Raw genomic sequence first — 27,583 nt, 5'->3', positions numbered from 1 at the left:
AAAAATGAACAAAAAACATCTTAAAGTGAATATGTGACCAAGTGCACACAGAAAATCCAAGAAAAGACAGCAAAATATTGCAGAAAAAATATTGCAGAGGTGGTGCAGACGGATGTCGCCACGCTTCGATTTCCCAGCGACGGCCGGTCAACTTCGGTGCCGAATAATCGGAATCAGTCCTGGACATCCGCTGCGTTGCCGACACCCAGAGGTTGGCGAGGCCTTCATCCTAGCAGCGGATTGATCGTGGCCGATAAGTGATAAATGAAGAGGACACGGACACAAAAACGTCATCGCTACCACCAACAAATCCTTTATTTAAAATCGCAATACAGATGTCCGGGAAGACTAAAAGAAAATAACAATAAAATTAAAAGACTTATTCTGTGCAGTTATTAGCTTGAACAAAAAAAAAAAAACCTTCAACTGAATTACTGGAAAAACTTCACTTATTCCGATCTCACATTGAGAAACGACGAAACAATTCGAGGCACTAACCTATTGGCCACACACTTTGCTTACACATAATGGACAGATGGTCCAGCTCGAACGCAAGGAAGCACTACGGTAAATGTACGGTCGTTTCAAGAGTAAACATTTCATCAATGCCATAAAAATCCCCAGTAGCACGACTCCACATGCACAGCCCGCAGCGTGCCCTACAGCCCCCGATGTCTCAGGGAGATTACCACCGGAGGCTACGCACTTTTAAAATCCAGATTGCAAATTCATTTCCTTCCAACTGCTGCTTTCTTGCGTTTGGTTTGTCGTCCGTCCGATCGGCACGGTCGGCTGCGCGCGGCGCGCAGGAAGTTCGGACACGCGAACACACGGAGAGAGATGGACGTCGCAGTCAGCACAGTGCTTCACATGCATCTCCATCTCCCAAGGCTGGCCCGATGCTCGGCCACACACACGTGCACACGAGCCCCACCGTGTGCCAGGCAGATCGGCCTGGCACGAATATCAATGCGGGATTGCCCGGCGCTGCTGGCGTTGAGACAGGAGCTGGTCAAAAAAAATGAAAATCGAATTACGGACCCGATTTGAATACATAATCCGGAGGGCCTTTACCGCTTGCTCGCCAAAGCAAGCAGACGTGAGATTGTGTATTTGCATGGAGGGCGAGTTGGTTGCAAGTGTCTGCCGAGGCACGTACAATCACTCTGCCACCACTGGCCAAATTCAGCAGCTGTGTACCACCCACTAATGTCAGCGCCGAATCTTCCCACCCATATACCTGAAAAGTCGGATACTTAAAATCTAATAATTATAAAAAAAATCACAGTCTCATTTTTTGTAATGCCATCGTACTGTTTAACAGGGAATTTGACGCGACACATCCGTCGTCTATCGGTTTGAAGAAGACATTGATTACCACGGAAAACAAGGCTTTGGCAATTGAATAAATCAAAATGTGGTTTGATGGAGAGCAACTCCGTGAACACGTTGCTCCATAAGTTACAGAGGAGATGCGAGGAGGCACTCCGAGACTAGCGGCAAGTTTCAACTTCGTAAACGTACGTTCTCTCTCTCAAAAAAATCGCTTTTACCATACCTGCCACAACATGGTTAGTGGAATCGCCCTGAGTAGTAGGGACAACTTCAAAAAAACATGTAAAGCTTGGACCGGAGCGGGGCTGCGAAAGCCATCGGCACCATCGCCAGAAGATGTTTCCACTCGCCAAACATTTCCGAGCGAGTCGCTGATAAAGTGACAACGCCGCTGGCAACTTGCGCGCGAACCGCTTGACAAGCGTCACAACACTCCGATCGGCGTTTAGGCAAAAACGATTCTTGAACAAACTTCCCAACAACACCAGGCGTCAGGAACGCAACACGCAACTACACGCACGCACACGTTATGCAGATCCCCCCCCCCCTCCTCCCCGCGTAGCCTTACAAACCACGTGGGTAAAAGTTCCGTTGGCGAGCGCCTATTAAAAGGCCGGCACGGCACACAAGCAGGTAGTGTGTGGCCAGCAGTACCGTGTCTGGCCACTTTGGTGATGTTTACGCACGCGCACCATAACTCGGGCGCTCATTTGGGGCCGAGTTGACTTTGGGGAGGGGCCCAGGACCAGTTAAGATAAAACACTCCACTGATGTCGTCAGCCACGGCTGGGAATTTAACTCTGGTCACCAGAAATTGAGTGCAGTGCGCCAACCACGATGCTGCTACTCTCCTCTCATCATCTCACAAATGTGCACGCACGAACACGATTAACCATTTTCTGAGACGGAGACACACGCCGCACATTGCCACCAGACACAACAGACACAGTATAATGCCACCAGACAGAGACAGTATAATGCTAGCAGACACACACACAAACACACTGCCAATAAAACCTCCAGACACACACACACACAGCATAACACTACCGGATGACACGACACAGATGAACACGGACGCAGAGACGCACACACGGACACACACGGACACACACTGACACACACGGACACACACGGACGCACACTGACGCACACTGACGCACACTGACGCACACTGACGCACACTGACGCACACTGACGCACACGGACGCACACGGACGCACACGGACGCAGCGGCAATAATACCACCAGACACGCACAGACGGTAGCGACGCACAGGCAGCGCACGTCACACGGCGGGCGGGCGAGCGAGCGAGTCGTGGCCTGGGGGCCCTGTCGCAGCTCAGACTCCGATGACCTGGGTCTCCTTCTCGCGCGTCGTCACATAGTTGAGCAGGTCGATGGCCGTCACGATCCCGAACACCATGTTCTGCTTCTGCGAGTGGCCCTGGCCATGATCTGCGACAGAGGACGAGGCATCAACACCGCCGTCATGGTGGAATGAGAGGCATTTCTGCCGCGGGTTTAAAAAGTTGAAGTCATTGGGAAGCCACTGGAGCTATGCACTTTAACAGTCGTCTAGATGGACAAACTCAATTCTTCACAACTGCTGTGTGTTTAGTTTGTTGCCATTCCCCCCACCACCTCCGATTAACACGGTTGGCTACGTTCGGTGCGAAAGGAGTTCAACATGCGTACGGACAAGAGGCGAGCGCGTTTGAGTGGAGACAATCGCGACACAGTGGATTATCCCAGCATTGGCCGATTCACTACGACGCAGCAATTCATCATCTCGCATCAATTCACATGCTCAGAAGATTCTTGATAACTCGAATCCATTTTACAGCCGTACGAAGGCCTCCAAAACACTGCATCACTAACGAGGACCCCCATATCTCAAAAACGAGATGGGGGACCTCTCCTATAAAATCCGGCCGTTCACCGGCATTGATGCAAGCAAGCCCAACTCTGCCGATGACACATTTTATGTCAAGCACCAGTCCCACAGTTTGCTTGGGCTGAGTCAACACTGGCAAAACGATCCACTCCCAGGAGGCTGTTGTTGCCGATGGGTTGCGCAAGAGAACACTTTATTTCTTAGTTTTTACGTGAAGAGACAAATACATGGAGGAGACCCATCGTCTCCCCCATCTAATCGTATGGTTGGAGGAGTAACGCAAGTTGTCCGACCATACTTCACCATGCTGGTCAATGGAGGTTGGTGACGGGAGATGGGGTGGCGATGGTGGGGTTGGGGCGAGGACAGATTCGGATATCACTCGACACCGATGTTAGCCATGGGTCGGGAATTGAACTCGGGTCTCCGAATTCACAACGCTGCGTTGTGAATTCGGAGACCTGAGTTCACCCGAGTTCACAGTGCAGTGGTTGGCATACGGAGCAATGCACACTGAAACCCCGAGTTGGATTCCTGCTCATGATCAATAACGGTGGCAAATATTTGAAGCGAGTCCGGGGCATCCCTCTCTCCCCCTCTAGGTCGACTCTGCCTTAAAAATAGAGAACCTGGTGCGGCGTCAAAACATCAGCACTGGGAAGACAAAGGCGGCAAGGCATCATTCTAGCCACAGACCCACCACTCGTGTGCCGTGCCGGCCTTCATTAGGTGCACTTCCCCCACCCCCCCCGCCCCCCCCAGAGCCTGTGAAGGCTGTTTGTGTCTTCCTGTGTGAACGTAGAATGAAGGAATTAAAAAAGCGTATACATGTACCAAATGTCTTACACTGAATCTGGTCGTGAACCACCAGCGCAAAGTGATCCGTCTCCAGGATGCGCGACAGCTTGCCCAGGTTGTCCTTCAGAGTGATCTGTGAATGGCCGCAGGAAGAAAGCATGGGCCACAGTCCGTGCCAATGGGTCACTGGGTTCACGTGTTGGGAGGTGTCACATGACCCACGCGTGTGCACGATTTTGCCTACTTTTTATTATTACCACACTTTTATTTCACTTGCCCTGTTGTCCGGTTATCTTATTTCAAAATTTTTGACGCCTAATATCTATCGTCAGATTGACCAAGTCTAACGAGCTGAAATTTTGCACTCATTGTTGTCTCGCGTGACGATTCAATAATTAATTTAAAAGAACCGGTCCAGGTCCTGCCGATTCTGAGTCTCTTCTTTTTGTACTCACATTTTTTATTTAACCATTTCAAATTTATTAGCATTATCCAAACAATGAACTATTGTTATTGTCTGGATGAGATTTTATAATGAATCTATATATAACAAATTATTTTCAGAAGATTAACATTAAAATAAATTAAGTTTTTCAATGCGTACACTTTTATCTGCATTCAAAAGAAAATACAGTATTTTGACCCCAGAACCGATCAAATTTCACGTGCTCAATAAAAGTGGATGGCTTGCAAAAAGCTAATTAAAACATATGAAAAGGAAACCACCCACTTTTATTCAGCACATCAAATTTCATTAATTCTGGGGTCAAAATAACGTTTCTACTTTTGAGTGCAAATGAAGGCGTGTGCATTGAAAAACTATTTTAATCTTAATCTTGTACAAATAATTTGTAATATGTACATATTTCATTCTAAGAACTCAATCCAGACAATAACAATAATTCACTATTTACCAAACTTATTTTAACCCATCATTCCGACTTCAAACATACCAAGATGCAATTGTATTCTTACGAAAAGAAAACCAGAAAAACTACCAGAAACTCGCGTAAAAATGTTATCCATTAGAGATTTTTTGGGTCGGATCACATAAAGATGTGTTGTCAAACCCGCCACCACCCAACACAGCCAATAAGTAAGGTTTGTCACGTAAACAGAACATGCCAATTCGTTACTAGTACAGCACACCAGTGTGTTGGAGAGCCAAGCCACAACATTTGCAATCCGAGTACGACGTTAAAATGTTCACGGAGCGTCTCGGCCGGGCTGGTGGGAGGAGGGCACACACACCTGCTTGAATTGCTTGTAGAGGATCTTGGAGACGGGGTCGGAAGGTTTGACCTTGCCAGCGAGCGTGCAGGACAGCATGTTACCAAGAGTCACCATGCCCAGCACCAGCCTGAAAGAGAGAGACACGCACGGACACACATCGTCCGTCTAAACCAGCGCTCCCCCGCATGGTGGCATCACCACGTCGCTTGGCACGGCCACACCACATCTACTGGGCTTGGTAGACAGGTACTGTCGGCGCATGTGGCGCGTGTGTTTGTGTGCGTGGGGGTGTGGCGTGGCAGGGGAGACCAGCAATTATCAGTGCCGAGTGAGATCCGAATTTACGTCCTGGGCCGCACGTCACCAACTCACACCGACCACCAGGGTTGGTGAAGTATGGTACAGAAAATAACCCATGGCCGGCAGGGAGTAGCAGTAGGGGTTGGGGTAGGTTGGGGTAGTGATAGTGGTTGGGGAGGTGATTGGGGTTGGAATAGGCCTGATCGCAGCTGGGGGGGGGCGGGATTAGGGAGTAGCAGTAGGATGGGCGAGGGAGAAGGGATGGGGGTGGTTTTAAAAGGGAGGACCAGCAGTAGATTAGAGTGAAGTTGATTGTTTAATTTGATAAAAAAATGGGGTTTTAACGGTGAAAACGCAACCGTTAGAAGCGCACAAAAGCACCGATTTGGTCACGACACAACACCTTGCATGTCACTGCCGCCACCTGGTGGACCATCGCGTTAATAGCAGCAACCCTAACCACGTGACTTTCACTTGCAAGTGGGGAAACTTCATTTAAATGATGCCGTGCTGCCATCTGCTGGCAACTCAGCAGAGTGGCGTAATGACGGGAGGAGGGGGACTTAACAATTGGGAATGCTGCGATGTAAATTCCAAGTCCTCCACGCGTTCCCACACAATATAAAACAAAAATGGGGAAAAAAAAATCGGGGCTCAAGTTTCGCGGCCGACTGATCGCATTCAAATCACAGTGTTGCAAGGGCACTAAATATGCCTCTCTCTCCTCTCGTAACCGTGTACTGCAGCTAGGATGCTTGCAGCTGCGTTGATGAATAAAATCACTTGCGGGCCACTTCCAAGTTGGAAGGCCTCACCACGTGGCTGTAACGTTTCCCCACCCCCACCTTCATCCTCGCCCACGATAAACGACTGCACTTGCAGCTCGCTTATGGATAAACTGGGGCCCCGCACCAGAGGAAAATGGAGCTCACCATGTGGGTCTGGGGTATGGAAACCGAACGGATTTATTTATTTTAAATATATTTTCTCTGCGATTATTTGTTTTGGTTTCGTGCCCTTTTTTTCCACCTCGCTATTTTTGCATTAATTTTTTTTGTTATTTGCCAAGTAGTGGGGGTTTTATTCGTGTATTTTTTTGTACGCAACTGGATAATTGATGCGCAGCGTGTGTGTGGGATGCAATTGCACGAAATGACGCTGTACAAAATTAAATTTGTATCATCATTATTATTACCCTGCGCTGTTCACCACGGGAACCTGGTCGTATCCCTTCTCGCGCAAGAGCGCCATCGTCTCCTGGCAGCTGACCGTCGGCAGGACGGTGAGCGGCGCGGAGAGACACAAATCTTGAACCTTCATGTCCCACCACCTGCGTGTGGGCGGGAGGGGGGGGGGGAGCCACAAGCCCCAGCGATAAGACAATCACAATTTGCGCGTGGTAACGAAAAAAAACAGGACTCGATAAAACTAAAACGAGGAGGGGTCCCCCATCCGTAGGACCCAATTAGCTACGAATGTCATTTCAACAAATCGGGATATGATGCCACCCCACCCCCACCTCTTCCCCCAATTTGTCCCTCCAAGTAAATTTTCTTTTTTATCCACGTGATATTAGGAAGCCACTGGAGCTATACGGCCTTTTAAATAATCTCGATTGAAAAGTAATTTCGTTAGAACTGCTTTTTGTGATCAGTCTCTTCTTCTTCTTGGTTCTTTCGGTAAAGTCACGTAGAATGGAAATAATAAAATAATAAAAATAAAACATAATAAAAGATATTATTTTATTATGTTTTATTTTTATTCATCTTCTTGGTTCTTTCGGTAAAGTCACGTAGAATGGAAATAATAAAATAAAATAAATAAAACATTATAAAATTATAAAATAATAAAAATAAAACATTTAAAAATAATATATTTTATTATGTTTTATTTTATTATTTTAATTCTACGTGACTTTACCGAAAGAACCAAGAAGATGAATCCCTGCAGTCACGAAAGCTTTAAATCGAAATTCAGACTTCTTGTCTCCCCCACCCCGCAATCCCCGATTAGCACGGTGTGGCTACGTTACGGTGACGGAAGAAGTTTAACATTACATAAATACAATAGAGACTTGTAAAGATTACACAGAGACTGGGTGGGCGAGGTTTTTTTTGCCCAATCCCAGCCAGCTGGCTCAACAACTTCACGAACAATCTTAATCTTAACAGCACTCTCCTCTCCTTTTTTGTATTTGGATTGTCAACCAACATCGGGTAAAACATCAACAAGTTGCACCACCTAATGTTCTCTTTTAGCCCCACCCGCCCACCCCCCAACACGTTCCACTCATTGGCTTCCACATTCAGATAAGCCCCTCCCCCTTCCCTCCCCCCTTAAACTTGTATTTAAGAGCTTGACTCTTGGAATTTTACCTCACTTGAGACAGTAAATCTAGCTGTGACGGTCCCACCTTGATGACGGAGACTTGTGTTGCCTCCGAAACGTCGTGATTTATTATTTTATTTCTATTATTACTTCTATTATTTTTTATTTTTTACCTACGTGGCTTTACCGAAAAACCTAAGAGTATGAATCTTAGGAGGCGTTAGGAGAGCGAAGGGTGGGTGCAAGTTCTCTCACCAGGGCTTGTTCACCAGGTAGTCCTCCTCAGGGAGGAATCCCTTCTGCGCCATCCAATGGTCGCTGAGAAACTTGGACCTTTGACGCAAACGGACACACGGAGCTTGAAGTGCGCTCAGAAAAAGAAAGAAAAAGACTCAAAAGCCACGTTGAGCGTTGGCAGCGTGCGTGCCCGAGTGACGCGCGACCCAGAAGATTGCAAAAAGTTTGAAGGTTCAAAAATAAAATCGCTTTCCAGCCATGGCATCTTTGAACACATTATTTAATTCGTGCGTAGGTTGCTCGTAGGGAACGGTCTTGGGAAGCGGTAGCATCGCGGTTCGTGATCTCGCATCAAAAAAAAAAAAGGGACTCTCTCAAATGAAATGGTTCGTGAAGCACATGGCATTTCACGTCTTAGCAATTGCCATAACAGTCTGCATGGGCACACAGGGAGTGGGGGGGGGGGGGTTGTACGGGGTTCCCCTGCACGTCTCCGCGTGGACTCACATGTAGTTGCGGATCGAGTCTGGCAGGAGGACGACGCAGCGCTGACCTTCGCGCAGCGACTTCGCAGCTTCCACCGCCGCCGCCATCGCCGACCCCGAACTCCCGCCTGCCGCCATCACCCCACAACACATTGTCGTCATCGTGATGACAACACGTCGTCGTCGTGATCACGGCCGTCGTCCTCGTCGTCGTCGTCATCACGGCCGTCGTCGTCATCATCACGGCCGTCATCGTCGTCGTAAATCGCCGCCACCGTAGTAATCGTCATAAATCATGGTCATCGTCGTCTTGCTCTGGACGACTAGAAGTATTCATGATAATAAAGTATCACCGTCACCTGTGCCACCATCGCTACCATCATCAGAATCACCTTATCGCCATTCTAAGAGGGATTCTGGTCGTTACCGAAGCCTCTCCACCCGCACAGTCAAAGCCCACCACTAAAAGGGGGTGGGACATACAGATGGCGGCGGGGACTACAGAGGTTAAACTTCCCTTCCTGATTCAAGGTCATGTGAAAGCCATGTCAAAGCCAAGGTCATTTCAAAGCCAAAGAATAATTAAATACTCACAGCAGGCAGCATAGTTCTTGTGCCACAGATGCGGCCACAGGCCAAGTAGTTCTCTTAATTATATAACATCGTCGTCATTGTCATCAGCAATAACCATTGGTATTGTCATCATCATCATCAGTATCACCATGATCATTAGTATTTCTGTAGTCATCATTATCATCACCAGTCATCATCTTCGTGGCCGTGTCACTGGTTGTGGTGCATTGTCGTCGAGCGATGCCTGCGATGGCGGTCGTGATGATGGCGGTCGTGATGATGGCGTCAGCGATGCCATCAAACCGGTGGTTACGGTGGCGACAACGCCATCAGGGCCAGTGGGCGATGTCAGCGATGATGGAGGTGGCGGTGGTGATGATGATGATGGCGGTGGTGGTCGTCTCACCGCATAGCAGGCCCTCCTCACGGATGAGGCGTCTCGCCATGAGGAAGGAGGTCTCGTCCGTGCTCTTGTACCACACGTCCACCACCTGCCCCGCACGCAGCGGCGACGGGGAGAGCGGCGTGACGAGGAGAGATCGCGCGATCACGGCGGAGGGCGGGGGGGGGGGGTCAGATCATCGACAACGTCACGAGTGTGGCTGGTGAAGACGACTGCGGTGCTTGGTGGTGGCTGCTCGTGTTGGCGGTGGCAATTGGTGGCGAGAACATTGAAATCACGACGATGGCGTGGGTGGCGATGGTGATAGCGCTCGGCGGTTGCTGCTAGTCGTGGCGGCGGTGGCAACGATTACAGCGGTGGTAGTAGCAATAATTGGTGGCGATGGCAGCGATGACGACGACGACGGCGGGAGTGCAAGCTCGGCGACTTGCGGGCGGGGCGGCATTACCGTTCTGTCGAGGACCGTGGGCACGAAGTCGTAACCGATGCCCTCCACCTCGTACGCAGTCTTCTCCGTCCTGTTCAGCTCGTCGGGCAGGGCCAGGATCGACCCCTCTGGGTCCACGCCCACGATCTGTGGCAGGGATTCCCCCCCACCACTCATTCATCAGCACCGTATCCTCCAAACCATCACCCCCTGCGCCCGCGACCACTGCGTCACGTCTTGACCTCGCTCATCTTTTTAAATCCTTTATATAAGTTCACTTGCTTGCTTGCTTGCGACCGTGCAAATCTTTCGGTTGTTGTTTAACCCACTTCCCGTTATCCAATCGAGCTGACATTTTGCACACAGACTCGTTGTGCGTGACAATGTATTTTCGCGAAATTTTTTTCTCCAAAATTTTACACTTTTTAGGAAAAAATAAATTATATTTAATTACCAATTGCTTAATGGTGGCAGGTATTCATCTGACCCATAGGTGGCAGCCATCTCAAGCCAGAGGACGAGAGGACTCTAGCCGCCACGCATCTAAAGGATTTATAGTGAAAAACTTTGTTTTTACGGGTTAATTTTTTCACTCGCCACATCTCTCTCGCGTTCTGACTTAATATTTAAATAAATGTCCGTCACATGTAGAATATTTGTAGAAACGCCATATAAAAACACAGCACGTAAAACAAACTATTTACTGTCAAATGAACAAAATGGGAAATTGATAGGCTGGAACGGCACGTCGACGTTCACCGTTATTCCTGACGGGAAAATTACTCCATCTTAAAACGCAAATTCGCTTTACACAGCCATCTTCTGGAATGAAACCCCCATGTTAAGCAGAGGCTTGCAGTACACATGTTGATTTTCCTAATCATCCATAATCGTTCATCGAACTTATTTCACCATCATCATCATCATCGTCACCTTGCAGTTTGGGCACTTCTCTTTTAATTTCCGCGCAAGGCCAGAAATGGTGCCGCCAGTCCCAGCGCCAGCAATCAGCATATCCACACGGCCTGGGTCGACATGAACACCTCATCATTAAATCAAAATCATTACCGTCAACCATCATCTTCTTGGTTCTTTCGGTAAAGTCACGTAGAAGGGAAGTAATAAAATAATAAAAATAATTCATAATAAAATAATTCTCACGTTTCGGCCACGACGCTGTCTCCCCGACAGACCTGGTCTTCACCTGAGGACGGCTGCTTGCGTTGTGGCCGAAACGTCGTGAGAATTATTTTATTATGTTTTATTTTTATTATTTTATTACTTCCCTTCTACGCGACTTTACCGAAAGAACCAAGAAGATGAATCCCTGCAGTCACGAAAGCTTTACATCGAAAGTCAACCATCATCACGGTCTGTGCCCGCCAGCCCACAGCAATGCGTCGCACACAATCCAGCTACAGTAAAACTATTTTCTTAGGTTTTTTCGGTAAAGTCACGTAGAAAGTAAAATAAAATAAAAACAAAAATCACGACGTTTCGGAGGCAACACAAGTCTCCGTCATCAGGTGGGACCGTCACAGCCAGATTAGCTGTATTGATACAAACGTCGTGATTTTTGTTTTTATTTTATTTTACTTTCTACGTGACTTTACCGAAAAAACCTAAGAAGATGATTCCTTGCAGTCACGAAAGCTTCAAATCTAGAAGTAAAACTATTAAACTATTTTTTTTTATTTTACCAGGTAAGGGGTCCCCACCAAGCTATGTAGCTCTTTTTCAGAAGCGACCTGGCCATCACAAATGATCGCTCAACAAAGTGGCTTATCGCGTGGAAATTTATAACAGCAGCCAAAATAGTCTAAAGCACGTTTCTGAAATGTGGAGGGAAAACCCGGAATCCGGCGATAAATCAACGTGACCACGGAGAGAACATGCAAACTCCAAATATACAGCAGCAGGCGTCAGGATTGAACCCACGACCTCCTGTATACCAGGCGAGGTAGTTCACATCTCTCCACCATCGCATATAGCTCCCTATGCTACATTGAGACTGTACGGCAGGAGTGGAAAAAGCACATATTATACAGGTAGGAACAACAGGTTCCACACTGCCCACGAGGGATTATTTGTCTGTCTGTCTGTCGTGCATAGCCACGCCCTCGATTTGTATTTCGGGCGGGCTCAGCACCACGTGACGCGCCGCCCCATGCAGCTTGCGCCGCGTGACACGGATTGCACGAATGCGCTGTCCAACCATGTTCCAACCTGCCCGCTCCGAAGGAACGTGTTTCTTCAGGCAAGGAGATACACGCTCTTGCCAAGGCAATGGTACGGCAACATCCCGAAAGATAGATATTAAAAAAAAAACTTAGAAAGATGAAGTGAAGGCAGCAACACGTGTGAAGAAGTAACTGGCTCACTCTGTGAACTGGCATCTCCAAGGCAACGACGCGACCACTCACCATCGCACTGCTCCAAGATCTCCTCGGCAGTGACATCGTAGTGCGCGAGTGGGTTCCCGGGGTTGCGATACTGAAAAAACGCGCGCACGCGCACGCACGGGGCCAAACACAGTCCGCTCCGTTAGAGCCGCAGCAGCACTGTTCGCGGGAGCCTATCGAAGGAACGCACAGGACGAACGGAACAAAACGGTTCTCGTGTTTTAAGGTTAATTTGGAGCTTTCGTGACTGCAGGAATTACTCTTTGGTTCTTTGGGTAAAGTCACGTATAAAGATAATATAATAAATTAAATACTAGCATACGACGTTTCGATTGCAACACAAGCAATCATTATCAGGTATAAATGAAATAGAAACACAAATCTAGTATACTTAGAAATGTAATGTAATACAACAGTCGGCTAATATAACAGTCAACACCCTACCTGGTTGATTACGTTCTTCCTGAGAATGCTCTGTGATATCTGTCTCTACTTATATGTCTGTCTATATGTCTTTGGTTCTGTGTTTCATCTCTCTCCCAAATGTAGCATTCTCAGGAAGAACGTAATCAACCAGGTAGGGTGTTGACCGTTATGTTATCCGACTCTCTGTTGTATTACATTACATTTATAAGTATACTAGATTTGTGTTTCTATTTCATTTATACCTGATGATGATTGCTTGTGTTGCAATCGAAACGTCGTATGCTCGTATTTAATTTGTTATTTTATCTTTATACGTCACTTTACCGAAAGAACCAAAGAGTGTTGTAAGGTTCGTGTCCTCTGGCTTGCTCGGTGTCACCACGAGATCCGAAAGCTTTGTGAACGACAACAACAAAGATCATGAATTCTAGATTTGAAGTTTTCGTGACTGCAAGGATCCAAACTCTTTGGTTTTTTCGGTGAAGTCACGTAGGTTAAAAGAAAACGAATAAATTAAATCACGACGTTTCGGAGGCAACACAAGCTTCCGTCTTCAGCAATATTACTGCATCACTCGATACAGTAATTTTGCTGTGACGGTTCCACCTAAAGACAGAAGCTTGTGTTGCCTCCGAAACGTCGTGATTTAATTAATTTGTTTTCTTTTAACTTACGTGACTTCACCGAAAAAACCAAAGAGTAAAGACCATGAAGTTACAGCCAAGAAGCGTGGCCGTGCAGCGATGCCACGGACCACTCGTCGCATCGAGGCGTGGAGCGAGGTGGCGAGGAGGTGGCGAGGAGGTGGCGAGGAGGTGGCGAGGAGGTGGCGAGGAGGTGGCGAGGAGGTGGCGAGGAGGTGGCGAGGAGGTGGCGAGGAGGTGGCGAGGAGGTGGCGAGCGTCTCACCTGGTCCAGGATGTGGGCGTTGGGGATCTCGTGCTTGAGTCTCCAGGCGACGCCCACGTGAGACTCGGGGGAGTCGAAGCTCGCGCTCGTCGGCGTGCGGACGATCTCCGCTCCCAGAGCACGCAGCACGTCCACCTACACACAACGACAAAGGGTGGTCCCCCCTGGTGTAGCCTTAACCAAACTTAAACTATGAACTTTTTACTTTTCGATTTAAAGCTTTTGGGACTGCAGGGATTCATCTTCTTGGTTCTTTCGGTAAAGTCACGTAGAAGGGAAATAATAAAATAATCAAATAATAAAAATTAAACATAATAAAAAAAAATATTCTCACGTTTCCCAATGGGACATTGTCTTTCCGACAGATCTGTTTCTTCACCCGAGGACGGCTGCTGTTGTTGTGGCCGAAACGTCGTGATAATTTTTTATTACGTTTTATTTTATTATATTATTATTTCCCTTCTACGTGACTTTACCGAAAGAACCAAGAATATAAACTTTTTATTTTTCCAGGTAAGGCCCAGCGAGGTATATACCTCCGTTTCAGAAGTGACCTGGCCACAAATGATAGCTCAACGAAGTGGCTCATCACGTGGAAATTTATAGCAACCAAACACTCGAAACGTGTGGATGTCGATTCTAAACGTCGGAGGGAAAAACCGGATGACCCGGAGAACAATCCACACGCCCACGGGGAGAGAAAGACACGCAAACTCCAAATACACAGGCGTCAGGGTCGGGACCCAACCCACAACATCCTTCATACCAGGCGAGGTAGTTAAATTCTCGCCACCAGACTGTGGAACAAGTGCTGTTGGCGAAAACCTGTGAAGGCCGGCACACGAGGTGGGGGTGTTGGGTGGCCAGCGCCACGCCCCCTTCGTACCCCCAGTGCGGGCATTTACACACCGCACCAGGCGCTCGATTAGAAGGCCAAGTCGACCTAGGGGATGCCCAGCACCCTGGTTCAGATATTTCGCCACCGGTATTGGGTCGAGAACGGAAATCGAAAAAGCAGACCCTATGCGGCGCGAGATAATCATTAGAAACAAAAAAATGGGTTGATGAGATTATTTAAACGGCAAGCCATGTAGAGATGCAATGTAAACAAGTAAACCCGTAAAAACAAAGTTTTTCACTATAAATCCTTTATATGTGTGGCGGCTAGAGTCCTCTCGTCCTCTGGCTTGAGATGGCTGCCACCTATGGGTCAGATGATTGTCTGCCACCATTAAGCAATTGGTAATTAAATATTTAATTTGTTTTCCCTAAACAGTGTAAAATTTTGGATTTTTTTCACGAAAATTAATCGTCACACACAACGAGTCTGTGTGGAAAATGTCAGCTCGATTGGATCACGGGAAGTGGGTTAAAACACGAGCAAAAGATTTGCACGGTCCTAAGCAAGCAAGCGAACTTAATATAAAGGATTTAAAAATATATTCGCCTGTAGAGGACGCGGGGATCGATCCCACGACCTTTGGCATGGGAAGCGAGGGCGCTACCAACTGCGCTACTCCACCACGGCCTGTGGAGGGATTACGTTCTGGGCTCTTACACTGTGACGTTCAGCCAAAGCCACGAATGAGTTCTATTTGAATACATGTAAAATAAAATTTTTTTGCCTAAGAAGTGTAAAATTTTGGGAATTTTTTTTCACGAACATTAATTGTCACGCACAACGAGTCTGTGTGGAAAATGTCAACTCGATTGGATCACGGGAAGTGGGTTAAAAAACGACCAAAAGATTTACACGGTCGTAAGCAAGCAAGCACGCAAGCACGCAAGCAAGCAAGCAAGCGAACTTAATATAAAGGATTTAAAAAGTTAAATCAAAGTGGTTTTCTGCTCAAATAACCAGAGGCAGTGCTCCCCTCTTCCATGTACCTCCCCGAGCCAGTGATGGAAATTCCACATTCCTATGGCGGGGGTGAGTCTACCCACAGGACAGCCATTGGAGACTTCACCACAAAGATGGTAATTATTTTATCGACTCCAGAAGGATGATAGGCTGGGGTCAACCCCCAACATCCACTATGCGAACCCGCAACCTCGCTCTACTGCCGAAACCCACCTCGGCTTAAGTGTGGACAAGTGGCCGAGCCAAATAATAAACCAGCCGTGGGTAAGAAAAAAAATATCAAATCAGCTCCACATTTTTGATTAACGTTGCTCCAGGATCCTTCGCAACAAAACGAGGAAAGTGGATTCTCAGTCTCGTGGCGCGTCGTCAAATACCGCGAAACGGGACGTTGCGGTGCATCGCGAACGCGAGAAGAAAAAAAAAGTGAATTTGTAAACGCGACGCGCTACAACTTGCGCGTCTATCGGGCCCACGACACACGGGACCCCACCTCGTGGCGTTGCACCCACCTTTTCGGCGCTCATCTTCTCCGGCATGACGATGATGCAGCGGTAGCCCTTGACGGCAGCGGCCAGGGCCAGCCCGATCCCTGCCAGCAGCGATTCACAAGATCGATTAAAAACTGGCTGGGGCCCCGCAACCCCCCCCAGGCATCGGTGCGGGTGGTGCCTGCGCATTCGCGGGACTCTGTGCCAGCCACTGGGTGTCAAGTTCAGCCTCTCTGGAGGAGGAGGTGGCGGGTGCTCGTGAAGGATGCCACGGAGAGCAGACGAGAGGCTAAAAATGCAGCGAGAGTTTTGGTGGGAGTGGGGAGCACGGGCGGTGCAACCGCCAGTTATGTCAGTCAACCTGTGGGGGGTCTGTTACGCGACCTCCCGCTTGTGGCCAAAAACCAGCAAGGATTATCAGAGCCGGTCCTGGGCACCGGCCACACACCCCGCCCTCCCCCTCGTGCGCACCATTGCCGGCCTTCATTAGACGCTGCTCGCGAACAACACTTGCCACAGCAGCCTGCGTCTTTGCGTGTACGGGGCTACGTCTTGCACTGGCCTGCACACTCGCGCCGCGGCCCGTACACGCACACAGAGCGTGTGGTAGTGTAGCGGTTAGCGTGCTGCACTACGAACCTGGCGACCCGAGTTCGATTCCCGCTCACGGCAAACACCGGTGACGATTATCTGAACCGGTCCTGGGCCTCCCATAGGTCGACTCGGCCTCAAATGAGTGCCTGGTGCGGTGTGTAAACATCGCCGCTAGGGAGACAAAGGCGGCCGGGCGTGGTGTTGGCCACCCACCCCCTCGTGTGCCGTGCCGGCCTTCATAGGTGCTCGCGAACAGCACTTGCCCCTACAGTCTGTTAAGGCTATACGGGGGGTCTTTGTCTTTGTGCGTGCACGACGAAGGGAGGTGGGGCGGCATACCGGTGTTGCCGGACGTGGGCTCGATGATGGTGTCCCCGGGCTGGAGGAGACCATCGCGCTCTGCGTCCTCCACCATGCGCAGGGCGATGCGGTCCTTCACGCTGCCGCCCGAGTTGAAGAACTCGCATTTGGCCACTGTGACGGGGGGGGGGGGGGGCAAACCATTAGGATATTAATAATAAACAACGGTAACGCACCGATCATAAAACCAAAAAAAAATTACGAAGTTTTTGGCTGGATTATCGTTTGGAGGTGGAACGTCTTGTTTAGCAGTTGCCACGTTTTGTTTATGTGACGAACCTTTACTAATTCGGCCGTGTCGGGTGGTGGCGGCGGGTTTAACAACACGTGTATTTCGATTTAAAGCTTTCGTGACTGCAGGGATACATCTTCTTGGTTCTTTCGGTAAAGTCACGTAGAAGGGAAATAATAAAATAATAAAAATAAAACATAATAAAATAATTCTCACGACGTTTCGGCCACAACGTCGAAAAGACCTGTTCTTCACCTGAGGACGGCTGCTTGCGTTGTGGCCGAAACGTCGTGAGAATCGTATTTTATTATGTTTTATTTGTATTTTTTTATTATTTCCCTTCTACGCGACTTTACCGAAAGAACAAAGAAGATGAACACGTGTATTGCTTTACACGATCTAACCCACAACAACAACAACAAAAACTTTACTCTGAAAATGACCGGGGGCTTGACGGGGGCGGCTCAAACTCACAAATTTCACACTTGAGTCCGTAGGTCTTGCCGATGTTGTTGATGCGAACCATGGGCGAGTTCCCGATGTTTGACAGAATGTTCGGCAAGACTTTCGGACGTTCTTTTCTGTGGGGCGCAACGGGCAGGGGGACAAATCGACACGTCAGGGTACGTGCCGGTGGCGAGCGCTTACCGACGCCATGACGACACACGGAGGGGGGGGGGGAGTGGGGGGGCGGCAGTACCATCACTGTAGGCACGACCAGTTGCGTCTCCCCAGGGTCGATGTTGATTCCGCGCCACACCGTGCACTCGTTTAAAGCCGAGGTCACCTTTGAAGATGGATATCCCGGACCGGTTCTGATATGGCCGGGCACCGACTTTATCCGTGGCCGGGAATCAAAGTTGGTACAGACACGGGCACACACGCGCGCGCACAAAGACAAAGGCCCACCACCCCTCCCTCAACCCTGCATAGCCTTAACAGACTTTTGGGGCAAGTGCTGTTAGCGAGCACCTCTATGAAGGCTTGCACGGTACACGCCAGGGGGTGTGTGGGGTGACCAGCACCACCACGCCTGGCCGACTTTGCCTCCCTAGTGGCAATGTTTTACACTACACACTGCACAAAGTACTAACTTTAGGCCGAGTTGACCTAGGGGAGGCCCATGACATGTGCACACGCACGCGGGAGTTTGAAAATTTACTTATTTAAAGGATTAACAAAAAGTCACGTTCCAACAGAGTTCAGTTACACCGATCCGAGCGATTGCAGCCTTCAAGGCGTACACAAAACAACTGTACGGCATCGTCACCGCCAAACCCTGGACCCCTTCACGCTGCACAGCTGGCATCACTTCAACGCCGACGGCGGCGCAGAGCCAGCTCGACCTTGAGCAGGGTACACACGAGGTCCCGTTTGTACAATTCACCACCCATCATCATCAATAGCCGACCTTGTGGAGGGCTGATAAGCTAAAAAATATATATTAAAATCGCCACGAGCGGCACACCACGCAGTTCATGAACCAAGCTCTGGAAGTTGGCACTGCAGAACTACTGCGGAGGTCTCTTCAGTGTGCCCTCTTGGCCACATTTAGGGTGGCCGCATGTTGGAGCGCACAATTCCGCTGGGAGGTGTCCACCGCATGTCGGAGGTGGCAAGCAAGTAATGTGACGAGCACAAAATAAGTTACATGTGAGTATTGGACAAATGCTGAGAATTGCGCAAAGATGCACAGATAGCGTGCACGCTGGGAATTACACCCATATATAAAAAGGATGGGCAGGGATAAGAAAAACATGCGGAGTTACTTCTAGATTTGCGGCTTTTGCGACTGCAAGGATTCATACTCTTAGGTTCTTTCGGTAAAGTCACGTAGGTAAAAATGAAAATAAATAATAAAATAATAGAAGTAATAATAGAAATAAAATAATAGTTCACGACGTTTCGAAGGCAACACAAGCTTCCGTCTTCAGGTGGAACCGTCACAGCACGACTGCTGTATCAAGTACTTGAAGACGGAAGCTTGTGTTGCCTCCGAAACGTCGTGATCTATTATTTTATTTCTATTATTACTTCTATTATTTTAGTATTTATTTAAATTTTTACCTACGTGACTTTACCGAAAAAAACCTAAGAGTATGCGGAGTTACATTGTTGACGAACAATCACGTGCGCAGTGGCAGGACATGTCGCTCTAAGGGACGATGACCGACGGCCAAAACTAAAAAAGGATGGAATCGCAATCAAAAAAGGAGAGAAAACGTTTCTGCTATCGACGGCTCTCAGCACATTGGCTCAAGAAGCGGCTATGCCGGGCGCAAGATAAAAACACGTGGTGGGAACCAGAGGGCTGGTGTGGAAAACGGCGTGACGAATCGGCCTCTGATCAGGAAATGAATCAATAGCAACACTCAAAGCCACTCTTGGCCTTAGGTCGTAGAGAAAAAAAATTGGACAGCAGGCTACGGAGACCCGTCAACCGACGGATTTTATTTTATCTAAATAAAAAAAACGAATTTGTTTCGATTGAAAACTCATTTCTTTAGAAATGCTTTACGTGTTCAGTTCGTTGTCCTTCCCCCGTACCTCCAATAAGCACGGTGTGAAAGGTCAACATACATACGACAAAAAATCCACACGACCACAGGGATTAGCACCCAGACTCCAAAAATGCAGCCGTCACAGGGTCGGGATTTAACCCACGACCTCCTGCATATCAGACGAGGGAATCAACATCTCGCCACTGCTGCGGCCCCTATCCAAATCGTTACTTCCCCCCTCCCCATAAATTCCCGTTTATTTGTTTTCGGCGACGCGAATCAAAGCGGCAACGTGGACTCGTGTCAAAAGATAAGTTTTATGTTTCGTCAGCAGCATTATGGTGGAAAGTTGTTACATAATGTTTAACAAACACAAATCAGAAAGTCAGGCATGACAGGATCACAGTTCATTTGAGATGCGACAATTGCGCGAGCAAGGCTGTCTCTCCAGGACCGGCCTTTTCAGTTGTTACAGGAAATGGTTAAAACATTTTAAACCCTTGAATTAAACAAGTTTGAAAGTTGTCAATCCACCGTCTAGAGAAAGTACGCCATGGTGCGTGTATAGATCTGTGTGTGGGTGTATGTATTGCGTCAAGCAGAGGTAGTGCCATCTGCCAGTCAACTCAGCCGGTCAACCCATGACACCTGGGTCTGTGCCGTGACGTCCTGCGAGCGACACTTCACACGACGGCCTCAAGATGCACCTAGCCTGGCACAAGCGCCGTGGTGATGGCACCACCGCCCGGTGGCAAACGCGACATTCGTGAACAATGACGAGTTATCGGATTTGAAAAACATTTATAAAATTGAAAATCGGACTTCGAGGAAGGATCGTTTGAGGACGCTTTATAAAATGAAAATTTCGAGAGAAGGCGATGCAGCAAACCGCGTTCCACACGTGAACAATGAGAATAGGTATTCTTGGTTCTTTCGGTAAAGTCACGTAGAAGGGAAGTAATAAAATAATGAAAATAAAAAACAATAAAATAATTCTCACGACGTTTCGGCCACAACGCAAGCAGCCGAAAGAACCAAGAAAATGAAAATTACTATCATCATTGCTTCGGACCTGCCTCGTAAAAACGGGGATGTGGGGAGCGGGCACGGAAGGGGAAACTCACGGAGCGGCGTGCAAGTGAGGCGACGTTTCCTTGGTGCCCAGGTACCAGGTGCAGCGGCTGGGCAGCGCCGGCGAGATCCAAGCGCGCTCCCCCGCCACCTCCGCCTCGCCGTTCTGGGGGGGCGGCGGCGTCGTCGTCGTCTGCGGCGCCGTCGTGAGCTTCGCGACGCCCGCGGCGAGCTGCCCCGCGGGGGAGTAGGGGCAGCCGTTGGCCTCCTTGGGCTTCTGCTGCTCCTTCACTGGGGTCGGCGTCATCCTTCTGCGCGTGGGTGGGGAGGGGGGGGGTAGATGGTAACACGGATGACGGAATCAGCGCACCATCGACGCCGTCGTGCAGTCACCGACCCGCCTGGGACCAACACCCCCGCACACCTCCGATTTGCACGCTCGGCTACGCGAGGGTGCGCGAAAGCAGTTCAACATTCGTACATACGTCATTTGCCATCGTCAATCTACCCCGGGATGTTCATTTCCCACAACTCTGGCTGTAGAAGCACATTGCCGACAAAAATTTCCACCCCGCCCCCCCCGCTGGAAACTTTTTCTTAAATACAAGCGTGTGTTTGAAGAAACTAGCGGCCAACTTAAAAAAAAAATTTGGCGGCCCAAACGAAACCCTCACCCCTCCCACCCACATTTGCGTTAAAATGCAAAACAACAGCATCTCACAAAACAAACGAGAGCGATGAAAAGTCCCTCGGCCAATCCACTGTCGGACGACGCCGACCACTCACGGAGTGTCGTTTGACCGTATTTCACCGCGCCAGTCGGTGCAGGTTGGTGACATATGGCGGGCGAGGAGGGGTTGGACGAGGGGAACAGCGGAGGCATCATCACTCACGGCAGCTAAAGGGTCGGTAGAGGACCGAGAACCAAGGAATTCCTTGAGTGTTTTGCAATCGCCGCAGCGCAGGCCTTGTTAGGAGCTCGCTTCGACCTCCGAAAAAACACAATTCGCCCGCTATGATTTGGCGACGAGGTCCAGTGCCGGAGGGGGGGGGGGAGAAAGGAAACGTCACCGGTCCGCAAGTAAAATCACAGCAACCGGAATGTTCTCTCCTCGCACGCGTGCCACGTTTCCTGCCCCACCACCCCAACTCCCCCCGGGGAGCAGACGGAGCAGAGGGGGGGGGGTCCGACCTGCGTCAGAGAGAGAGCCCCCCCCCCCCATACTCACCCCCTCCCAGAGCGGGAGGGACGCGGCGGCGATTGCAAAACACTCAAGATTCCTTCACCTCCCTCTCCCCCCCGTGTCACCAAAACCTCACAACCCATGGGCCCCGCTTTTACGAAAAAGAAAATGCGAGCACAGGGAACAGCCACCGCCCCTGTTGGGTGTCCAGACAGGCATCGGGGTGGGGCATTACGCACCACCGAGAATAAGAATCTGTGGATAAAAAACCAACGGGACACGCAGAGTTTTGGCAAGTAGCCGGGCCGGTAGGTATGGCCGTGCCTACGCCGAGACTGACCCCCACCACCACCACCACCAGCAGAATCGGAATCTTTATTTTTAGAGACCGGAGGTTGGAATCCGATGAGCTATGAAGCTCTTTTTTAATGGATGTCCGGTAGGGGGTGTTGGGGGAAGAGGGAGGGAGGGGGGTGAGTCAGCGAGTCACAACAACGATATTTAAAACAAACAACCGATATCAGAAGAGCAAAGATTAAAAAAAGTAGTAAAGCCGCTACTAAGTAAATAGAAGAAATTGCAAAAAGTGCCGTAACACAACTTGCTGCCGATTTTGTATTCGGACCGCCATAAAGTGTCCACGTGATAAGCCACTTTGTTGCGCCAGATAAGTTGTGGCCAGATCGATTCGGAAAGAGAGCTGCACACAGCTCAGAGGGTACCTGAACTGGCGACATAAGAACAACTTGGTTAACGTTGAGGGCGTATCAAGGCGACCTCTCTCCGTTATTACACGTCGTCTGCCGTTTTGGTCTCCCTTTTTGAAATCAACTTTGTATTCAGGAGTTCTTTAAAAAAATATGTTAAATAAAAAACACATTTTCTCCCACAGCCAGTCATCCGCGTCCATAGCGCTAACGAAACGCGTCCTTAAACAACCGCGTGTTTGCGAAGCGTCGCCCGCCGTATATATATTTTTCGCGCTGTTCGTGTGGCATGTATTTATATGTTTTCACTCCACTCGCAGCAAGTTGGGCCATCTCGCGCCCGCGCCCCGCGTTCCACTTTGCCAAAGTCAAGTTTGGCTGCGGAACAAAAATGTTTGCCCTGCTGCTGCTGCTGTTGTTGTTTGAGTTGTGATCTTTTGCCGCTTGCCGCAGGTCACTGCAGGTCACCGACCGCGCGTCAAACGGTGCGGATTATCGCGGACTCGTCGTTCTCGAACTTACCATCGGTCTCGGAAGGTGGAGAACAAAACATCGTTTTCAATAAAAACACACAAACACATTATTGGCTTTTCGATTTAAATGTAAAAACTCGCATTTGTTTAGGGATTGGCCAGACATCCCAATCAATGTTGTTTCAGTGAGCTTGCGTAGACTTCTTACACGGCCGGTTTTGCCGGCTATTTTACACGGGGGATGCGTTGTGCTGCTGCTACTGCTGCATGATCATAGCAAGACAAAACTTGTTGAGAACTCGTACAGCAAGGTCCTCATGGGATATTGAGCATCAAACGTTGTTAGCACTCTCCAGCGTGGGAGAAGGGGGTCTTTAAAGTCAGTCGTGACGATCTCCTGGGTAAATCAATGGCACAGCTATTTGATTTTGCTGGAATGAATTACGGCACTGCGGTTAAGCCCACGTGCTTACCTCGAATTACCCTCAAGCATCACTCGGCGGGCAAAGCCTGGGGAGGGGCGGGGTGTGTGGCAGGGTGGGGGGGTCACGGAATAATTCCGAGGTCACTTAAAACACGATAGGCCGAGTGACGTCACCGGCCTGCCCCAAGGTGCACACAGCACAGGCACGCGGACGATGATGACGAGCAGGGAGGGAGGGGATGCAAGGAGGGGAGGGATGGGAGGAAGAGAGAGATGGGGGGTGGAGAGAGGGGGTAGAGAGGGAAGGGGTATGAAGGAGGAGAGCAGAGCGTGGAATCTTTGGTGAAATATTTCATTTAAAAAAAGGGGGGGGGGGGGAATACAAAGCAAAGCATTAAAAAACCGAAATGATGAACGAAGCAAAGTGCCGACTACACCGAGCATCTTCTTGTTTCCTCTGATCGTAAAAAAGGAGGGAGGGGAAGGAGGGAGGGGGGTTCTTCTGCGTGCAGTTAGTGAGACACAGTCAGTGTGACACACACAGTTAGTCGACACACAGTGACACACAGTTAGTGACACAGTTAGGTGAGACACAGTTTGTGTCAACTAACTGTATGTCACTCAGTGAGACACAGTGAGTGACACGCAGTTGGTGACACGCACAGTGAGTGTGAGACACAGTTAGTGACACAACAACAACCGCCATTCGCCACTAAGTGGCGGTGACGTCACCACGACGGTTGTGCCAGGCCATGTGCACCTTGAGGCCACGTGAAGTATCGAATGCCCGCTGGCAGGAGGTCACGGGGCAGACCCAGGTGCCACGGGTCGACTGACTGAGATGACCGAGATGACTGGCTGATGCACCACCTGTGCTACCTTCTGTGCCAACGGGTGCGAGGGGCTGGTAACCCCTCCACCTTCAATTCATTACCACTAAACTACGAATGAGTGACACACACACAGCGAGTGACACACACACAGTGAGTGACACACACAGTTAGTGACACACACAGCGAGTGTGAGACACAGTGAGAGACAGTGAGACACACAGTGAGTGACACACACAGAGTGACACACACAGTTAGTGAGACACGCACGGTGAGTGTGACACACAGTAAGTGTGACAGTTAGTGACACAGTGAGTGACACAGTTAGTGTGACACACGCACGGTGGCCGCCGAAGGCTCTTCGGCGTGCCACGTGGGAGGAGACCGCATCAGGGACACGCAGTTCTCGCCACATTCCAAGGGAAGTCAAAAGGCGCAGTGGGGGGGGGGGCTCGGCAGAAGCCTTATTAATCACGTACGGCAGAGTTCGCACAGTGGTAGCGAGCCAGATGGAAGACGCGGGCTGCGATGAGGAAGACAACTGGCACCGTTTTGGACACGAATGTAGGATGGAGAACGACAGGGAAATGAAAATGTGGTGTTGTTCGGGGGGGGGGGGGGTGGAAGGAACCGGAACGGAGGGTGAAGACGTGAACAGGGAATGTTTAGAAGACGACGACATCGTAAAGAGAGATTTGGTGCCAGGAGAGATGCGGCCACTCCTAGCGAACATTGGCACAACAGGAGTAAATTAGAAACATTACATAATGTTGCAGCGGTTATAACTTAGGAGGCTTATCAGCCACATGGATCGGGATGACGACGACCGACTGAATGAATGGGCCCAACGCATCCGTAAGGCGCTGGCAGTTCATTCAACGAAGCCTCTATCGGAGGACAAGACATTGCTGCTGTCGCATGGGCCACGGGCTCCGGGTGAAGATGAACCAGAAGAGTCGTTTTACAATCGTGGGACTTGGAATAAGTCCCGGCGTGTCGACGTTCAGATGTCGCCTGCCCGCCGAGTGGCCTTTTAAAGAATCCGTTGCTTCAGCTCAACATTTGATTATTTATACACCTGACGATGGACGCTGGTATAGCGCCCGAAACGTCGCGATTTATTTTTATTTTCTACCTACGTGACTTTACCGAAAGAACCAAAGAGTATGGTTTCCTGCAGTCACGAAAGCTTCAAATCAACATTTGATTATTTTTGTTGCTTTTAAAAGCCGCCACTTTGTTGAGCTCATCAATTGTGGCCAGGTCGCTTAAGTTAATAGCTCAGTGAGTATCATTTTTACGATTTGTTTAGATTTACCATACTTTGCACACCTTTCGCGTTTTTATATTGTATATTGTTGTAAAGTTCTGACCCCCCAGCCCCCTATACTGGACGTCTTTGAAAGAGCGTTATAGCTCATCAAATTCCTCCAGTAAGAGATACACATTCGGATTCTAAAACCTCCGATTCTGATATGTATACGTTCGGCAAGTTGTGTGCTTGTCGAACTTCTTTCGTACCGTACGTAAATTAGGTGGATTATTTCCTATTTCAAGGAAGTATGGTCAGCGTGGAAGAGTAGGCCAAAAACACCGCTCTCTACAGCAAACAACAAAAAGGTTCCCCCTAGAACTCCCAGATGCTTAAACCAGCAATTGCAGGGCCGAGCCTTTAACAATTAAAATAATAATTTACTGCCCTTGCCACTAAAAAATTGTGGATGAAAGTCTCACGGTGCCGTGTCGGGCATAGGGAGTTTAACCATACTTCACCACGCTGGTTACCGAGGGTCTGTGAAGCTGGAGGGGGGGGGGGGGCTCAGAACCGATCACGATATCCACATCACGCACCGCTCAGCGTTAGCCGTGGGCCGGAATTGAACTCGGGTGGTCAGATGTACGGAGCAGCGCGCTAATCAGTGCGCGCGCCACCCCGTTCCATCCAATAGCACAATCAGATATGTTTAAAAAAAAATGTAGATTTAAAACGCGATGTGGCTTTAAGCATTGCCGCGTCATTGTGCGGTTTTAAAACAACAACAAAAACCCTCCCGCAACATCACGCAGCAGCAGCAGCGACCACCCAATCCGTGCCACGAGGTACACGGTTACGGAAAATTAGATGGGGGGGGGGGGGGGAGCCGGGTGATAGAAATAAATTACAATAATTACTCTCGAAATACATTAAAGATATCATTTTAAAAACGCACGTGAAAATCCACCCTGCCCCCACCACCACCACTCCTCTCTTCCAGCTGATGAAATACTGCAGCAGGATTACAGACGCAGCTGTGCAAGGGGGGCTCCGCACGCATTTTTGGTCACACGGCGAACACTTCACAAAAACATCTCTCGTTTACAACAAGAAGAATAATAAGAACAGCAAGATAAGAAGATCACACGTGGCTGGAGGACGGAGGGAGGGAGGGTCGCGTTTTAAAACAAGGGGCATGCCCCGCGGTGCCGCCGTTCAACAGTGAAGCCAATGGGCCGGGCTCGCAGGATCATAAACTCACCCTTCGCTGGTGTTGCAGTCGGCTTGTTCGCAATGACTCACGACCAAAACAATGGCATCAACGTGAGCGCGCACAGAAGCAGAATGATAATAATTATTATAATAAATTACGGTGGCCTATTATTGCCGCGCCGGACGACAATCCGGTTTGCAAAGACGCCTTTCGCTTCTCGCCTACACACGTGTGAGTGTGTGTGGATGATGACTCGCAGATTCGAGCCACTCGCTGCTGTGGATGGGATGGATGGGACGGACGAGACGAACGTACGAACGAACGAGCAAGAGAGAAAGCGAGAGAGAGAGAATGAGAGCGAGCAGTCAAACAGGATGAGCAGCAGCTGAGAGCAAAAGAAGGCTGAGCATGGCCAGGCCAGGCGGCTAAATAAGCGCGCTCACACTCCTCCCCACGTCCCCACGCGACTGACTTGTCACGGACCGCGTCCTCTGATTGGTCCTGCGATGGGGATGTGGCCCATCTCGCAACAACAGCAGCAGCAGCAGGCACGCAGACACACACCCCTACCGCCGAACACGTGTTTATCGAGAGTATGGCAAATAGAATGTGGGGGGGGGGGGCAATGAGACGTA

At 49.4% G+C, this 27,583-nt stretch overlaps 1 protein-coding gene across 2 annotated transcripts; it reads right to left on the bottom strand.

Annotated features, from left to right (window-relative positions):
- Positions 1-290: 290 nt before the first annotated feature.
- On the bottom strand, positions 291-27,395 carry LOC144728582 (cystathionine beta-synthase-like protein). 2 transcript variants are annotated; one of them, XM_078608111.1, is made up of 16 exons: positions 26,997-27,395; positions 20,916-21,173; positions 17,765-17,871; positions 17,038-17,172; positions 16,126-16,205; positions 13,753-13,887; positions 12,440-12,509; positions 10,950-11,041; positions 10,038-10,163; positions 9,593-9,677; positions 8,636-8,741; positions 8,147-8,224; positions 6,759-6,893; positions 5,282-5,390; positions 4,067-4,163; positions 291-2,793 (listed from the first exon to the last, which is right to left on the bottom strand). In XM_078608111.1, the coding sequence occupies exons 2-16, from the start codon at positions 21,167-21,169 to the stop codon at positions 2,678-2,680; spliced, it is 1,725 nt and encodes a 574-aa protein (XP_078464237.1). In that variant the 5' UTR covers positions 21,170-21,173; positions 26,997-27,395; the 3' UTR covers positions 291-2,677. The 2 variants fall into 2 exon arrangements, with proteins under 2 accessions (XP_078464237.1, XP_078464238.1); XM_078608112.1 differs by having other exon boundaries at positions 4,079-4,163; positions 26,997-27,392.
- Positions 27,396-27,583: the final 188 nt, after the last annotated feature.

Source organism: Lampetra planeri, chromosome 29, assembly GCF_965212315.1.
Source record: "Lampetra planeri chromosome 29, kcLamPlan1.2.h2, whole genome shotgun sequence".
NCBI lineage: Eukaryota > Metazoa > Chordata > Hyperoartia > Petromyzontiformes > Petromyzontidae > Lampetra > Lampetra planeri.
The sequence above is the reverse complement of the archived record's forward strand: the minus strand, read 5'-3'. Positions and strand labels throughout refer to the sequence as shown.

Excerpts from the sequence above, each read along its gene's own strand:
- LOC144728582 (XM_078608111.1), bottom strand. The coding sequence starts at position 21,169 with ATGACGCCGACCCCAGTGAAGGAGCAGCAGAAGCCCAAGGAGGCCAAC. Across the intron at positions 16,206-17,037 it reads GCCCACGTCCGGCAACACCG|GGATCGGGCTGGCCCTGGCC; the intron begins GTATGCCGCCCC and ends CGCTGCTGGCAG. Across the intron at positions 5,391-6,758 it reads CCCGTGGTGAACAGCGCAGG|GCTGGTGCTGGGCATGGTGA; the intron begins GTAATAATAATG and ends TCTCTCTTTCAG.